At 39.5% G+C, this 16732-nt stretch overlaps 1 protein-coding gene across 2 annotated transcripts in view; it reads left to right on the top strand.

Annotated features, from left to right (window-relative positions):
• lnx2a (ligand of numb-protein X 2a) overlaps nt 1-16732 on the top strand; it is a 113265-nt gene that overhangs the window by 15509 nt on the left and 81024 nt on the right. For both annotated transcript variants that reach the window (XM_063054241.1, XM_063054243.1), the window contains exon 2: nt 7165-7678. In XM_063054241.1, the coding sequence (XP_062910311.1) occupies nt 7278-7678 (401 nt within the window). In that variant the 5' untranslated portion in view covers nt 7165-7277. The remainder of the gene's footprint in view (nt 1-7164; nt 7679-16732) is intronic.

Below are 16732 nucleotides of genomic sequence, written 5' to 3'. Positions count from 1 at the left end.
GTGGCATATTCATTCAGATCCAAATTTGAATACCAGTATGTGGTCCAGTCTACCACGACAATGCAGTCTTATAAACTGGTGCTGCCTAGATGCCGGGAGTAGAAGTACAGCCAGGTGTGCTCAAAATAGAGGGATGTCCATTTGGAATAGAGATGAAAGGAATTTCTTTTGCCAGAAGGTGGTGAATCTGTGAAATTCGTGACAGTGTGGAATGGCATGGTAAGTGTTCTTGATAGTGGTGTTAAAATGATCGAATGTGTTGGCTCCTCTGGTTCCACAGTTGGCATGTGGTAATTTGACAAAGACTTTTTCAAGCTAGCCTAGTTGAAGTCCCCTGCAATATTTGGTAAATCTTCAGGTGTCCCAGATTTCCATCTCTTGTTGGCTTTACATTGGGTCAGGGTATTATCATCTGAGTGAACTTGGTTCTCGAGGCATGTTCATATTACCCCGGAATGCACTTTACTGAAAAGCTTGTGTTTGCCAACAAGCAGCTGTTCTGTAACCAAAGCAGAAAAAAAAATCTTTGTATGCTTGCAAGAAATTTCCAGTCAATTGTCTTGACGCCTTTATGCTGCGTCAGTCTCCCCTTCCTGATTTCTTCATACAAACTTGCTGGTTGCTTGGACAAGGGATACCTCCTTAAATCATGGCTGATGACACCCTACCACCGCTCCCACAGTGGAATCCATTAAGGCAGCAATGCATCCCTTCTTTAAACCCTTCTCTCAGTGCCAATCCATGTCTCATTATTCTACACATGATGAGGAATCCTGGCAGCTAATAAACCCCAAAAAAAATGATTTCGACCAGAAAGAGGCAGCAATAAATAAATTTTATTTGAGTTCAAGGAACTGAAAGTTTAGAATTCAGTATCAGATTTATTATCACTAATTTAAATAACATGAAATTTGTTCTTCTGCAGCAGCAATATAGTTGCATTCTGACAGTGAATAAAACATCACATGCATACTCCTATACAGTAGCAAATTAACTCTTTCTTGGAAGTACTGTGTAGTATAACTTGTGTGATTTCAAATAATGTAGAGGCAAGCTATGTAGATTTCCACTCTGAAGAATAAGTACATGGTGGATTATGGCTTAGAGGGATCTGGGACCAGCATATACAAAATGCTGGAGCAACTCAACAGGTCAGGCAGCATCTATGGAAATGAATAAACAGTCAATGTTTTGGACTGTAACCCTTCATCAGGTTCTTCATTTCCATTGATGCTGCCTGACCTGCTGAGTTCCTCCAGCATTTTGTGTGTGTTACTCTGGATTTCCAGTAACTGCAGGATCTCTAGAAGTATGGGCACTGTGGTTGGCAGGTACTCATTGGGCCAAAGGGCCAGCATCAGTACTGTAGGTTATATGACTCTGTATTGCATCTATGCTGGGTGTGGAGCATGTAAGGGTTCAACCATAGACTGCTCCATCTAAAATCATAGATTCATAAAGTCCTTCGGGGAAGAAACAGATCCTTTGGCTCACCGTGTCCATGCCAATCATCCGGTGACTATATATCTATACAAATCCCATTTATCAGGACTTAGTTTGTAGTCTTTTATGTGTTGGTAATTCAAGTCCTTTTGTTATGTTACTCAAATATTTTGAGCATATATAACTTCGCTGTTCTCTCTGTCAGTTATTTCCAGATTCTAACCACCCTCTGGGTGGAAAGGTTCTTCCTCAGATTCCCTCTAAATCTGTTGCCGTTTTACTCTTGACCTATGCCCTATAGCTTTAAACACTTCTGCTATGGAGAAATATTTCCCACCATCTATCCTACTTCTCATAATTTTCTATACTTTAATCAGGTCCCTCATCAGCCTTATCCGAACTGCAGAAAGAAAACCTCGCCTATCTATTCTCTCCTCATAACTGATGACGAAGAACTGTATCTCCAGAAAACAAATAGATTTTTTTATTCGGGAATTTTTAACCTATTTGCATTTTCCTTGTCTTCATCTATTTCCTCATAGACCCTGTTCAATTTTCTACAAGCAAGGAGCTACTGAGCTGGAAGTCAGTGAGTCACTGAACACTTGTATATACGAGATCATGTACCCTATTCTATATAGCATTTGCTTAGAGTCTTCATGTATTGTTGGGATTGCTATGAGATAGAAGTGTTCTTAAAATGCCACATCTGTGTCCAGCTGAGCAGGAGATAGGACAGACCTGAGCCTTTTGTTGTGGATTTTCTTCTGCTGTCTTATTTCCAGTAGCAATTGCTCAGTTATGATGTATGCGTCACTGGGAGAAATTTCTTTTCTAATCATGTCTTGCTGAACTTCAGTAACCTGAATCACTGAATGCATGGCCACCTTCTGCACCAATGGGTTATCATTCTATTAGATCTTCCATAGGATGGGGAAGGCTTGAGTCAGAAGTATCAAGGCAAGAGTGTTTTAAGATGATCATTTGTACGTAATTTTTCACCCACTACTAAATTCAAAGCATATGCAAGTGAATTATGTAAAATTCACTATGTAACTGTGATTTTCCCAGAGTCTTTGCTTCCGATAGGCATGTATTTGATTGTGGAAGTTGTCTCTGTGCTTGTTTCCTTGGCAGAAGTGAGTTGCATATTAGGTTTAACACTACAGCATTTATAGAAATTGAATCATTCAGACGCGGGAAGCCATTCACTTCATGAAGTTCATGATAACTCTTTGTGTAGCAACTCCATTTCTCCCCTCTCTTAGCTCTGTAAATTCTTGTGTCTATCCAGTTCTTTTGATTTGATAACCAGATTGCAGTGTTCCAAAGTAAAAACATTCCCTACATGGATAAAGTTTTGTTCTACAGCCACATCAATGTATTTTGGTGATCAATTTGAGATAGTGACCTGATATTAAAACAGCTTCTCGTTTTTACCCTATCTATAGTTCTCACTTCACCCGTTCCCACTCTACCGATTCTTGTGGACTGACTGAAAAGTAGGCAAGTGGTCTTGTTTTGTGCATGTTGTTTGGATGACCTTCCAAATGCAACTGTATAGCAAAGATTGCCAGCAACTTCCTGTGATGATCTTGAGGCAAGAAAGCCAAGAGAAACTATGGCTTTGTCCTCCATAGGTAAAGCTGTCTGAGTACATATGTGAGGTTATTTTTGAGGTGGTTGGTAATCGATTTCAAAGAGTACAAGTACAATTGAGTGTAGGCCCTTTAGTAGGATAGTTTGAGGGAGAGCAGGATTAGTTTTTTAAAAAGCTATCTCTTTTATGGGGAAATAAGAATGATCATCTTTCAGTGTTCTAATGCTGCAAACCTAATTACATCCTAATTTAATCTTTGCCATGCCGCAGTTTGCTGCTGACAGCTGCATTAGGAAGGTCATCCAAACTACATGCCCAAAGCAAGACGTACCATTATTGCCAAAATGTGGAGGAGATTTACACTTGAAATAAGGTGTGTGGCAAATAACATCTTGTTGAAAGTTTAAGAGTTGAATTTATCAGTGAATACTACTCCAAGAAATTTGCACAAAATTGATGCACTCTAGTTTAAACCAATAGTAATTTATATCTTTTGAATTGTACCAACAAATTCTCAGGCTTTTGTCTCTTTGTGTGCTTTCCATCAATATATAATTTCATACTTTCCTACAATATATTCTTCCTATCTCTCATGTTCGTGTTTGTGTAGTTCTCCATCTCTTCCTGGTATGTTGTGCTACCTTCTCCCTGCAGGGAAGGAAATAAGAGAGCTAATGAGTGAGAGAAATAGCATATGCTGTTCAGTTGAAAACTTCTGAAAACTTTTATTATTGCTGAAAAATATGGAGAGGGTGACAGTGCAAATGATAAGTTTGATTTCTTTTTGGCACTCTCAACTCTCAATTTCTTCCCTTCTTGCATTTATTGCAATCATTTCCAGAATCCATGAAAGTTCATGCCTGCAATATGTTTTTACCTAATGGAGCTCAAGTTAAATCGTATGATCTTCACTTCTTCAGTACAGCCAATCACTTTTGTTGCTCAGAAAATGCAGGAAAATGGGGCAGATCTTTGACATAGAGATGCCTAGTCATCTGGTTCCTAGGCCATCCTCCTGTTCCAGAGCTCAGTTTTTTTCCATCTAGCACACTGCAATATGAAGTTGACTGTTTCTTAGACACTAGTGTTCATATTTTAACCTGAATGTACTCACTGTCCTGTAAATATTGAATGTTTGTACTTTGTGTATTTGTTGTGTAAATAAATTTTTACAGTTCTGTAAAAAAAAAGGGCAATACAGTGTTCTTCCTGACTCAAGATCGGTATTTATAGTCAAGAACCGTATTAATGACAGCAAATTCCACCACACCCCAATTCTTTCCCAGAAGGCCAACTATCAAACCCTGTATTCAAACCAAACCTAAATACCTAGGGCATTTACAAACATTTTTAATCCCTAAAGTTAACAAAATTAAACTTTAAATTGATTTAAAAATATGAATAAACCCACACATTTGCTTAAAACAGTATGCAACACACACAGATTGCATCTGCGGATTTTCTCTTGTTTGTGGTTGGAAAACAGTTAGCCAAATTAAAGTTAAATAAAATCCTTTATTTACTTGTCACTGACAGCCTCTTCTGACATTAATTGGACTCACTATACACTGTACTTGTGGCAGGTTAAACTGGTATGGATTCACTAACTGGATTTTCTAAAAATTGTTGGAATTAAACTCTGCCTTTATTGAATTCCATGAGGAATTCACCTGTATAGCACAGAACTTCAGGCCCAGCACTCCGCTATGTAGCAGATTTGGAGTTTCACTCGTGCATTGTCCAATTGTGGACAAATCTGCTGTCTTATTTGTTCCATATCTTGGTAGAATATTTGCCCAAATGCATTCAAAAAATTGCTGCTTTAAAATAGCTCCAATAAAGTGGGTACAGAGAATTCTGAATCTGTCCTCTATTGGTACCCCTCCTCCCCCCCCATCACCCCTACTAAAGTTAATGTTCAGCCCATTTTCCTCTTCTACCTTCTTGGTGTGATTTTATTATACGACAGAACCGTGTCTGCCAATAGCACATTATAGCCTGTCCTTTGCAGTTGTTTTAAAGCAATTAAGGCAAAAGTGTCGCACCATTTTATTTTTCTCCCCATTGTTAGGTACCTCCCAGTAGAGCAATAACAGATACTGGAAGCTTAGCATTTGACAATTATTGGAGAGAACCTATATCCTTTAACTCTACAGTACATTAAAATATCGCATTATCCATCATTAAGCGTGACATTCTAATGTTTATAAATATTTAATTTTATGCTGAAATGTAATTCTATTCATTGCAATGTTAAGAGGGAGTAAAAATATGAAACCAGGAAGTTAAATGGGGTTTACGTTATAAATTAGTGCTCTGAACTGTAATATTTGCTACAGGAATGGAATTACAAGTGGGTAATGAAAATAGGGGAACATAACATCCAAAACTGGGAAACATAATGTAATTATACATGCAACCAAAGAATTAAACCAGTGATGAAGTTCTTGACTGAAAATCCAGTGCTTATGATATTAAAAATATAACCCACCTGGATAAATAAAAATAGGTCGGTAAACAAGGTCTTCCATTGTACAGCTATGAAAATCATTTTGGATGAAAGAAAGTATCTAAGAAGAAGGGGCAATTTAATTAGTGATAATTTTGTTGAAATCCAGCAGAGAACAACAATGCACCAAGTGGATCCCTACTCTACACAATCAAGCCCAATTACAGTAACGTTTTTCTATCCTTAAAGCTGATTTTGCTGTATTAAAATAATGGCAATAAAAGGAATATTTAGAATTGGTAAAGATTTCAGTGTGTCAGATTATACAGTATTAGCTCCTACAAAGATAGCCAGACACTGCTAGTGCTGAAAATTGAGCTTAAAAATTAATGTGCAATTATCTTCTTCTGGTTTTAGACTAGCTTGTACACAAATCACTTCTATGATATATTGACGCAGAACAACAGTATGACTCACTCAGTGTGGGAGGCATAAGTCATGATTTGTTATTTGAAGACTAATGCATTACTGTGGGTAGTACATAATTTTGATGTATATCAAACAACAATGTAATTTCAAGATAGATATTGCACTCTTGATAATACTTAAATAGCAGTTACAGCTGAAGGAATTGTAAATCAAGAGAGTAGATGATTAAGAGTAACAAATATCCTTGGTTCAAGTAAAGCTTCTAGGTCATCACTCCATCCTTTATCAATATTACAGCTATTAACATTTCTTCTCTAATAGAAAAAAATCAAGTGAATTACACCTACAGTAAGATTTAAAATGCTCAGATGGAGATGAGAATTTAAAGGCATTTCTCAGCCTTAGCATTGAAAATGGATCATCTGTAGTAGTTGATTGAGACTGGTAAATATTGGAATATGTTCAGCAGCAGTACATGAGACCAATGTACTGTAATGGAGAAATCTGTGTGCTAGAAATTTATTTTCTCCAAATCTGGGTTACAGCTTCGGAGTGTTGTGTCCTAGTACCAGTTTTGAAAATGAGGAGACATGTTTTTTACTTACAATCTGTGTGGAACAATGGAGGCACTATGTTTTAACATGCTTCCTTATTTGTAAAGTGCTATATTCTACAAGAAAATAGTTGCATTACTGAAAGGTTTCAAAATGCTTGTTGAAGTGATCAACAGAAAGGAAGTATTTTGTGTCACTTTGTGCCATAGAGGTCCAGGTGTTAATCTTGGACAATAGCCAGGCAGGCACTTATGGCAGGATGTTGTGTAAATGACCTCCTAGAGTAACATCTGAAGAAATCTGCAGCATACGGGTAAAATATCATGATTTCATCATATATGTGGTGGCATCTTTTTCATGCATACTTATGATATGATTCTATGAGTATTTGACACCAGTTCTCACTTCGTCACACTCGCTGACAGCTAGACAGTGGTAATAACTTCCATGAAGCAAAATGGATTTTGCTTTTGTCTAAATACAATTCTATCATTATTACCTTTGTAGAGAATTGTAAGATACCTGGATGTCAGTAAAGGGAATACTGTGCATCGATTGAGAGATCACTCTTAAATGCTTCCATTGAAAGCATTCATGTCCCTGAAGTTATGTCTTCCCAGTAAATGAATATTGACATAAGGCAGCTATATATTGATGGACATTTAACTTTATGATTCTTTTCTCCACAGAACGATGAAGCTCTGGGATTGCTGTGACCAGGGTAGCTTTATTGAATATCTGACCATGAACTGATGACTGAATGAATAGCTGATCTATAACAGCTGTGCCAAATTGAGTTACCATGAGTACTACCAATGCTGATATTGATGGAGAGGAACAGGAGTTCCCTATGAACCCACTATGCTTTGTATGTGGTCAGCAGCATTGGACACGAGAGAACCATCTGTACAATTACCAACATGAAATGGATGATGACCTTGTCTGCCATATTTGTCTCCAGCCATTACTGCAGCCAATGGATACACCCTGTGGACATACATTTTGCTACAAGTGCCTCCAAGACTTTTTGAGACAGAAGGACTTTTGCCCATTAGATCGCAAACGACTTCACTTCAAATTGTGCAAAAAATCCAGCATTCTTGTTCACAAACTTCTAGATAAACAGCTGGTATCCTGTCCCTTTGAAAGTGATTGTCAAGAAGTAATGCAGCGCGGTGACTTGGAAGCACATCTTAAATACAGGTAAGATAATATCTGAAAACTAGAAAACAAATTAATTTCATATTTCCCATATTAGTTGAGCCTGCAATTTTTTTCTGTGGCAGCAAAACAGTCAGTGATACATGCAGTGGCTAATGTACAGTATGTTTTATATGTACGTCCACACAATTCAGTTGCACACGATGAACTTCAACAAGCTGAACTTCAACAAGTTCAGGTTTTCTGAATTATGCACCAATTAATGTTAAAGATCTTGCAAATTCTACCACAAGTTTTGTGCAGAAAACTTCTGCAATGGCCTTTCCACCATGTTTGGATGGTGATGGAGAAGGGCTCCACCTCGCTGACAGTCGACACTGGCGCACCTCAGGGATGTGTGCTTAGCCCGCTGCTCTGCTCACTCTATACCATGACTGTGTGGCTAGGCACAGCTCAAATAACATCCATAAATTTGCTGATGATGCAACCATTGTTGGCAAAACCTTAGATGGTGGCAAGAGCACGTACAGGAGCGAGATATACCAGCTAGTTGAGTGGTGTCGCAGCAACAACCTTGCACTCAATGTCAGAAAGATGAAAGATCTGATTGCGGACTTCAGAAAGGGTAAGACAAGGGAACACACACCAATCCTTAGAGGAATCAGAAGTGGAGAGAGTGAACAATTTCAAGTTCCTGAATGTCAATATCTCTAAGGGTCTAACCTGCTCCCAACATATCAATGCAACTATAAAGAAGGCAAGACAGTGGCTATATTTCATCGGGAGTTTGAGGAGATTTAGCTTGTCACCTAAAACACTTGAAAATTTCTATGGATATAGCGTGGAGAGCATCCTGACTAGCTGCAACACCATCTGGCGTAGGGGTGGCTTCTGCAGAGGATCAAAGTAAGTTGCGGAGAGTTGTAAAATTATTTATCTCCATCATGGGTACTAGCCTCTGTAGTATCCAAAATGGCTTCAAGGAGTGGTGCCTCAAAAAAGCAACGTCCATCATTAAGGACCCCCACCACCCAGGACATACCTTCTTCTCATTGTTGCCATCAGGAAGAGGGCAAAAAAACCTGAAGACACACATTCAGCAACTCAGGAATAGCTTCTTTCCCTCTGCCTTCTGATTTCTGAATAGACATTGAAACTATGAATACCACCTCACTACTATTTTTAATTTCTGTTTTCGCACAACTTACTTAATTTAACTATTTGATATACTTGTACTTACTGTATTTCACAGTTTTTTCCTATATTATCATGTATTGCATGCAAAGTTAACAAATTTCACAACATATGCTAGTGATATGAATTCTGATTCTGATCATAGGGCGGGGGAATTGTGTAATGGGAATTGGTTGCTGGGCAAGGTGGGATCAGGATAACAGTTCCGTAATACTTAAAGATTGAAATCACAGTTGACTGGTGGATGGAGGGCCATAGTTGCAGTGGCCCAGGAATACAGTGGAGGGGAGTTGAAATGAGGGCCATGGATATAAGTCGTTGAAGGTCTGAAGTATGGTTCTGACCCTAGTCAGTCGGATCCCTTTAAGTCTTAGTGAAGCAGGTCACAAACTTGCTATGAAGACTTGTTTCTGCATGGTTGGCGATACTGCTGTGGTGACACAAGCATTGAATGGCCCTGTGCAGTTCCAAGTGCTTTTGTGTATAAATGCTCCATGTGTGTGGAGACCCTGGAAACAAATTGTTAATCCTTCAGGAATATGCAGTAAGAACTCAATTGTTGTAAGCAGTGACTTTTCTGATCAAATCCTATTGAGTGGTGCACAAAAACATTACACTTAGTAATGGAATTTCCATGCTTTGCTACTTTTGCAGAACAAACAATCTATTAGAAATAATTTCGGCATTAATTCAAGCAATCCACAATTTAGAAAATCTATCTGGAAATATTAATAATACGGGATGGGAAATACTGATCAGTTTTGTGTATCATATTTCTGATAACACCAACAAACATGTTCTTCCTTCGTGAGAAAATTTCAGCTGGCTAACTGGTAAGAATTCAAAAGGTTATTAAGTGGAAAATGTTTTACATTGCAGATCTTAAGCTATGTACAGTGGATTCTAGTTATTGCGACACATTGGGACCAGTACATTTTGGCCTAATTAAGTGGCATATCCAAGTAAATGAAGTTTCATGAAAATGGATAAAAGGAAAAATAAACTATAAAACTGTGTATTGGTTCTGAATAGTTATTGATGGAGATATTCATCTGCCGTGTTCTTTTGATTGACAGTAAATGAACAAAATCAGCCCAGATTCCTAGTACAAATAATGAACTGCCTTCATACGATGTTTTAGATGGTTGCATCCTCAAAATCTTCATTTTCGTTGTAACATTCAAGATGATTGTCAATAATTTCCTAATTCCTAACTTTTTGAAGTAATGAAATCATTTGATTTCCTCTCCTGGCCATTTCTGGCATCTCAGTGTCTGAATGCTTGAAACAGTGGTGAGCGAAACAGTTCAGAATTCTCTTACTGCTTATTTCACGCGATCTATCAGTGACAAAAATCACTGCTTTTTGAATGCAAATACACACAATTGCCATTATTTACAAACTGATTGCTCTAAATATCGAGTAGCGTTTAATGGCAATGTAAATACACGTGACTTACGCTAGTTAGAAACTGTTGAGCAACAGTCTCCTGTCCAATTAAACAGCACAGTGTCCCAAATAAACAAAGGGAGTCCAGGCTATTTACACAATTTAGATTGCGTACTTCAAGAGTTGTCCTAAATAAACAGCTGCCCCAATTAACGGATGGCCCGATTAACCAGAATACATTGTATATAATAAACCAATATTTAAAGCATGCTTTGATCAGTTATACATTTGAGTTAGTTAATTAATTGATTGGTCAGGGCATGAAGGGATACGGGGAGAAGGCAGGAGATTGGGTCTGAAAGGAAGGTTGAATCAGCCATGATGAAATGATGGAGCAGACTCGATGGACCAAATGGCCCCATTCTACTCCTATATCTTATGGTCTAATCAATAAGATTATTAGTTGCTGAGAAATTGGATTGGTATCATTCATTATGTTTAAGAATGTTTTGCTACCATGTTATTTATACTCAGTATTTTTCAGGTTAGTAATGTTCATCGTGTCACATTATTACACATAAAATTAGTCAGGGTGTCTTAATTAGCCAAGGTGTCAGGTTACAGGAAGAACACAGGCGAATGGCGTTGGGAAAGATAATAAATCAACCACGATGAAATGGTGGAAGTGGTGTTGAATGGACTAATTCTGCTCCTGTGCCTTATCGTCTTGTGATACAATATGTTTTGCTAACTGCTCTCTCAGTATTTCATGTGTTTTTGGGATCATATGGGCCCCTGAGATCCCTCTGTACTTGCATGTGGCTACTGATGACGTATCTTAATATCAGAAGGGAGGAGATCGTGTGAGAAATTACATTCACAAGAGGACATGCCTGCTACACTCTTGTACAGAGAGTCGCTGTATTTTCTTAAAGATATGAATATAAACCTAGCGCATTTTGCATTTCTCCTCTACATATCTGTGAAATGAAACTTTATTTCCTCCTGTCTTGCTCCTGAACGTGTTCACACTCTCCTTCAAGACCCACAGGTCATGGTCTCCATGTTTCTCTCCCTTTTCAACCTGCTCTGCCCTGAAATATATTCCAATCAGTGGTCTATATGATTGGATTATATTTCAGGGCATTCCTGGAGCACCAGGATCTCATATTTGGGAGAACATTTGCACTTTTCACTACATTCTGTTAAGTTGGTGGCTCTTGTATCGATATTGATACTGCTTATCTCTTGACAACACCTCTTCTCTGTAACTGACTTGGTGGATTTGATGGCATCAACCAGAGAGTAGTTGTCTGTGACACAATTTATTCGTGGACTGTTCTTCTTTGGATCACCATGGAAAAGCTCAGAATAGAGGGTAGCCAGGAAAACAGCATTATCAATACCTTCAGACATTGCAAAGTTTCTCCTGCCGCTGTACTCCGTGCAACTCTTTGGATCCTTTTTGATTGCTGAGATGAAAATCTTCCCTCTAGTAATGGGAGAGAAAGAAATGGTGGACAAGCTAAATAAGTATTTTGCATCAGTCTTCACTGTGAAAGCCACTAACAGAATGGTGGAAGTTCCAGGTGTCAGGGGTCATGATGTGTGTGAAGTTACCATAACTAGAGAGAAGCTTCTTGGGAAGTTATAGGTGTGAAGTAGATAAGTCACCTGGATCTGATGGACTGCACCCCAGGGTTCTGAAAGAGGTGGTTAAAGAGATTGCAAAGGCATTAATAATGACCTTTCAAGAATCATTAGATTATGGAATGGTTCCGGAAGAGTGAAAAAATTGCAAATTGCAGATGTCACTCCACTCTTCAAGAAGGGAGAGAGGCAGAAGAAAGGAAACTATAGGCCAGTTAGTCTGACCTTAGTGTTTGGGAAGATGTTGGAGTCAATTATTAAGGATGGAGGCACATGATAAAAGAGGCCATAGTCAGCATGGTTTCCTCAAGGAAAAATCTTGCCTGACAGATCTGTTGGAAACCTTTGAAGTAATAACAACCAAGATAGATAAAGGAGCATCGGTTGATGTTGTGGTACTTGGATTTTTGGAAGGCCTTTGGCAAGATGCTACACATGGCTGCTTAACAAGCTATGAGTCCATGGTATTACAGGAAAGGTTTTTGCATGGATAAAGCAATGGCTGAAGGCAAAGATGGTAATAAAGGGAGCTTTTTCTGACTGGCTGCCAGTAACTAGTGGTGTTCCACATGGATCTGTGTTGGGACCAATTCTTTTTACGTTATATGCCAATGATTTTCATGATGGAATTGATGGCTTTTTTGCAAAGTTTGCAGACAGTACGAAGATAAGTGGAGGGGCAGGTAGTTTTGAGGAAGTAGAGAGGTTACAGAAGGACTTAAACAGATCAGTAGAAAGGGCAAAGAAATAGCAGGTGGAATACAAAGCCAGGAAGTGTATGGTCATTCACTTTGGTAGCAAAAGTGAAAGAGTTGACTGTTTTCTAAGTGGAGAGAATATACAAAAAAACTGAGGCGTGAAGGGACTTGGGTGTCCTTGTACAGGATTGTTGTCATGGTGGCCTTTTCTCCAAAAATCCTCTTCAGTGTCGATTTCGTAGATGCAAATGTAAGTTCTGTACATGCAGTTAACGCTAGCTGTCTGTCCTCTATGGCTAGACACGCAGTATCCAACTATTGGAAAGCTAATACTGCGTCAGGAAGTGCCATTTTGTATTTACACATGTGTAATACCCTGGTTCATATTTTTTTACTGTTAAGCTGTATGTATTTCATTTTGGCAGCTCTGTAAGAGCAGTCTGTTCTGTTTTCATGCTTATTTGGATTACTGTTGAAGATAAGAGAGAGGAGGAATGTGCTATCCAATTAGGATGGTTGGATTAAGAGGAGGTTTCTTTGGTGAGGGACATTAAGGCTGGGCTTGGAGCTTTTGTTCGAGAGGAGATGAAAAACGAAGATGCTGGGGAGAACCAGTCGTAGCATACGATCCGGTGGGAGACCTGTTTGTTTAAGATGGATTGCGAGCGACATTCGAAAGGTGGTGTATGCTTTCACGTTGACCAAGGACCCAGCGCGTGAGTAACAGAGAAGTTCAAGATGAGCTCCAACTTGTGCATATTTGACTGTTTAATTAGAATGGGCCCTTTTCCTTTTGTTATTCTTTACTAACCCTTCAGTTAAGATTCATAAATATAATTCCTTTAATCGTATGCAGTGTACTGTCTGTTATTCCGTGGCATTAATTTGTAACAGGGTAGCAAATGACTCAGCATCCACACAAACTGGGGTTTGGGGTGGGATCGAACGCGCCTGAATCTCACGAGTTTGGTGAGTCTGGAGGTTGTCTTCCCTAGACTTATGCAGCCAAGGAATCCAGGGTGTTTCACATGCAACTGTACTTTTGTTCAAAATCAGTAATATAATCAGCCATATTTTTAGCAACACACATCAAAGTTGCTGGTGAACGCAGCAGGCCAAGCAGCATCTATAGGAAGAGGCGCAGTCGACGTTTCAGGCCGAGACCCTTCGTCAGGACTAACTGAAGGAAGAGTGAGTAAGGGATTTGAAAGCTGGAGGGGGAGGGGGAGATGCAAAATGATAGGAGAAGACAGGAGGGGGAGGGATAGAGCCGAGAGCTGGACAGGTGATAGGCAAAAGGGGATACGAGAGGATCATGGGACAGGAGGTCCGGGAAGAAAGACGGGGGGGTGGGGTGACCCAGAGGATGGGCAAGAGGTATATTCAGAGGGACAGAGGGAGAAAAAGGAGAGTGAGAGAAAGAATGTGTGCATAAAAATGAGTAACAGATGGAGTACGAGGGGGAGGTGGGGCCTAGCGGAAGTTAGAGAAGTCAATGTTCATGCCATCAGGTTGGAGGCTACCCAGACGGAATACAAGCCATATTTTTAGAATTGGTTTTGTAAATTTTGTCCAAGTCTGAATATGCCTCATAAATCCAATCCTTTTCTTCCTCCAAAAAAACAATCTTATTTATTAGCAAGGGCCAGCTTCTTCTCAAACTTCATAACACGAGTCCATATTCCAATTTTATTCTTCCAGCTTTCATAAAGCTTGCTGTCACCAAATGCTAGCAGGGTCCCATAATTGGTCCTCTGCTACCGCTGTTCACGCTCAAACAATAAAGGCAAGTTTTGCTTTAATTCAAACAACCTTTACTTTCAACATCTCCACTAAATACATGAGGGCCACCACCTTTTATCCCCACAATCCCACCCCCCCCCCCGCCGCCCGGGTCCTTTGGCGTGCATACACATAACAGAAATAGTGTGCATGCTTATTAAATACTTACATAGCCCAAATGAACAGGACTCAATATGAGTGAGAGTCATTATCACCTCTGTCTCTACTGCAGTGAACACTGAGGTGTTCTGATGAGGAGAAAGACAGGAGAAATTCAATGATAAAAGCGATGGTGGCAGCTGGAAGAGTATGGTAGAGCAAAAGGGAACATCTGCATCGTACTGTGCTTGAAGGTAATCCAATGGGCATGCTCTTGTAAAAGATATTTTTGTGCATGATGGTTTTCACATTTAGAAAGACCTGAGAGGTTGAACCCAGTGCACTGGTCAATTTAAAAGCACTGCTGTTACGTACACAAGATACTCTGAAGATACTTGCATTTTCATGCTCTCTTGTAAAAATGCAAGCAGTGTAAATTAAGTTAGTTTATTATTGTCACATGTGCCAAGGTACAGTGGAAAAACTTGCCTTGCATATTGTCTGCAAATCAATTCATTGCAACAGTACATGTCTTTGATGTTCTTGGCACTTTGATTATCATGTGAATTTGTGGTGAGCAGCGATCAGTCTCTTTAATAACTGAAAAGTAAAGTTGTAACAACAGGCCAGAGTTCAAATAGGTAGTCAGAATGATTAATTAAGACTGGATGAGTTCATGGCTGATCATGGACTCAATAGGCCGAAGGAGCAGAATTAGGCCATATGTCTTTTGGTCATGGAAAATAGTCATTATGGGTTATTGTTCTTCTACAGGCTGTCCAAATGGAAGCTCTTAATTTGTTATTTTACCAAGGATTCTTATTCTTTTATCAAATCACAAGTATCATTTGTTTAGCAGCCAACTGAAACCTTAGATAAGCCTCTTGCTATTGTACCTCCGTTTCCTGTCACTTTTTTAGCTGCCTGATTTCAAGGAAGAGAACTAACTTTAAGTGCCAGTTGGCTGCTTGGCTGCTAGCCTTGAATAATTACGGTGAAGAGGATTCCTGTAACTACAGCACTCAGTCTGAAGATATATTTTATTGTTGAGATCCAATTAGCATGTGTGAATAAGGGTGCTGTTGGCATTGGAACGATTACTTAGTACCCCTGCCAGAGATTTCCACTGAAATTGAAGGGAGCTGACTGGTATTCTGAAGAGTGGGTAACCAAGAGAAGGATCAAGTGTATGCCGTGTTTTACAATTGCATGCCCTTTTCAAACGTGGCATTGCTAGTTCTTGACCTTCCAGCATAAGGTCTTGACCAAATACCTATTTGCAAGATAATTATCCCAGTTATGAATGTATGTACAAAAACATTGGATTCCTGTTTTCCACTCATTTTCTTCTGAATCTGATGGGAACACATACACACAAGCTTCCAGTAATATTCTGGGGGGGGGCGGGGGGAAGCTAGAATATTTTCTTGCCATTCCTGGAGTCTTCGCTCTTCTGCATTCAGCGATACTTATGCACCGTCAGCTGTTTCAGCAGCTTCATGTGTATGACTTTTGGGATTATGCCAATAGTTTCATCACTGAATCAAAGGAGATTCAGCTTTTTCTGAGTAGTTAAATTTCCATAAGGATTGCTCAGTCTGTCCATTGTAGCTTTGCCAGGAGAACCAGAGAAGCTGGTGTAAATGGAGAGAGCATTTGCAGTAGTCCCTTTCCTAAGATTAAGAACGAAACGATCTTTGTAACAGAGTTCACTAATAGCAAAATATAGTAAAGGTTCTTTGAGAAGTTGCCCTGATGCCCCAAGCCCAAAGACCAATCAGATCCCTGAAATTCTAAGTTGCTTAAATGGAAATTCCAATCCTTGCATAAGTTACTTAACCCCTATTTCTTTTAGATCAGTGATTCCCAATGGGGGTGGTTCTGCCCACCCCAAAGGGCCAGTTACGTGTCCTGAGGGGGCGTTAGGGAAATAGAAGTCATTGGGGGTGAGTTCAGGATTCTTGGGGGTTGGTCCTAACTTGTGGCGTGTGACCTGACTGACTTAGTAGAGCGGGTATTTGCAAAAGAAAAAGGATGAGGTATTGGAATACAGGACCAACCATAACTCTGCAACTGGTGAGCACTCATTCGTCACAATGCATCTGAAACTGGGTAATCTCATCCAACCTTACCAACCAAATAGACATTATTGGTGATGCATGAATTAACCAGGATGCCCAACAGTTCCCCTTGACTCATGGCTTGGAACGAGCTCATGCAATTTAAAAGTTGGTAAGTCAAGTATACCCGCGCAACTTTCTCTACAGATCTACGGAAAACAGGT

The sequence above is a fragment of the Mobula hypostoma genome, chromosome 7, assembly GCF_963921235.1.
Source record: "Mobula hypostoma chromosome 7, sMobHyp1.1, whole genome shotgun sequence".
NCBI lineage: Eukaryota > Metazoa > Chordata > Chondrichthyes > Myliobatiformes > Myliobatidae > Mobula > Mobula hypostoma.
The sequence above is the reverse complement of the archived record's forward strand: the minus strand, read 5'-3'. Positions and strand labels throughout refer to the sequence as shown.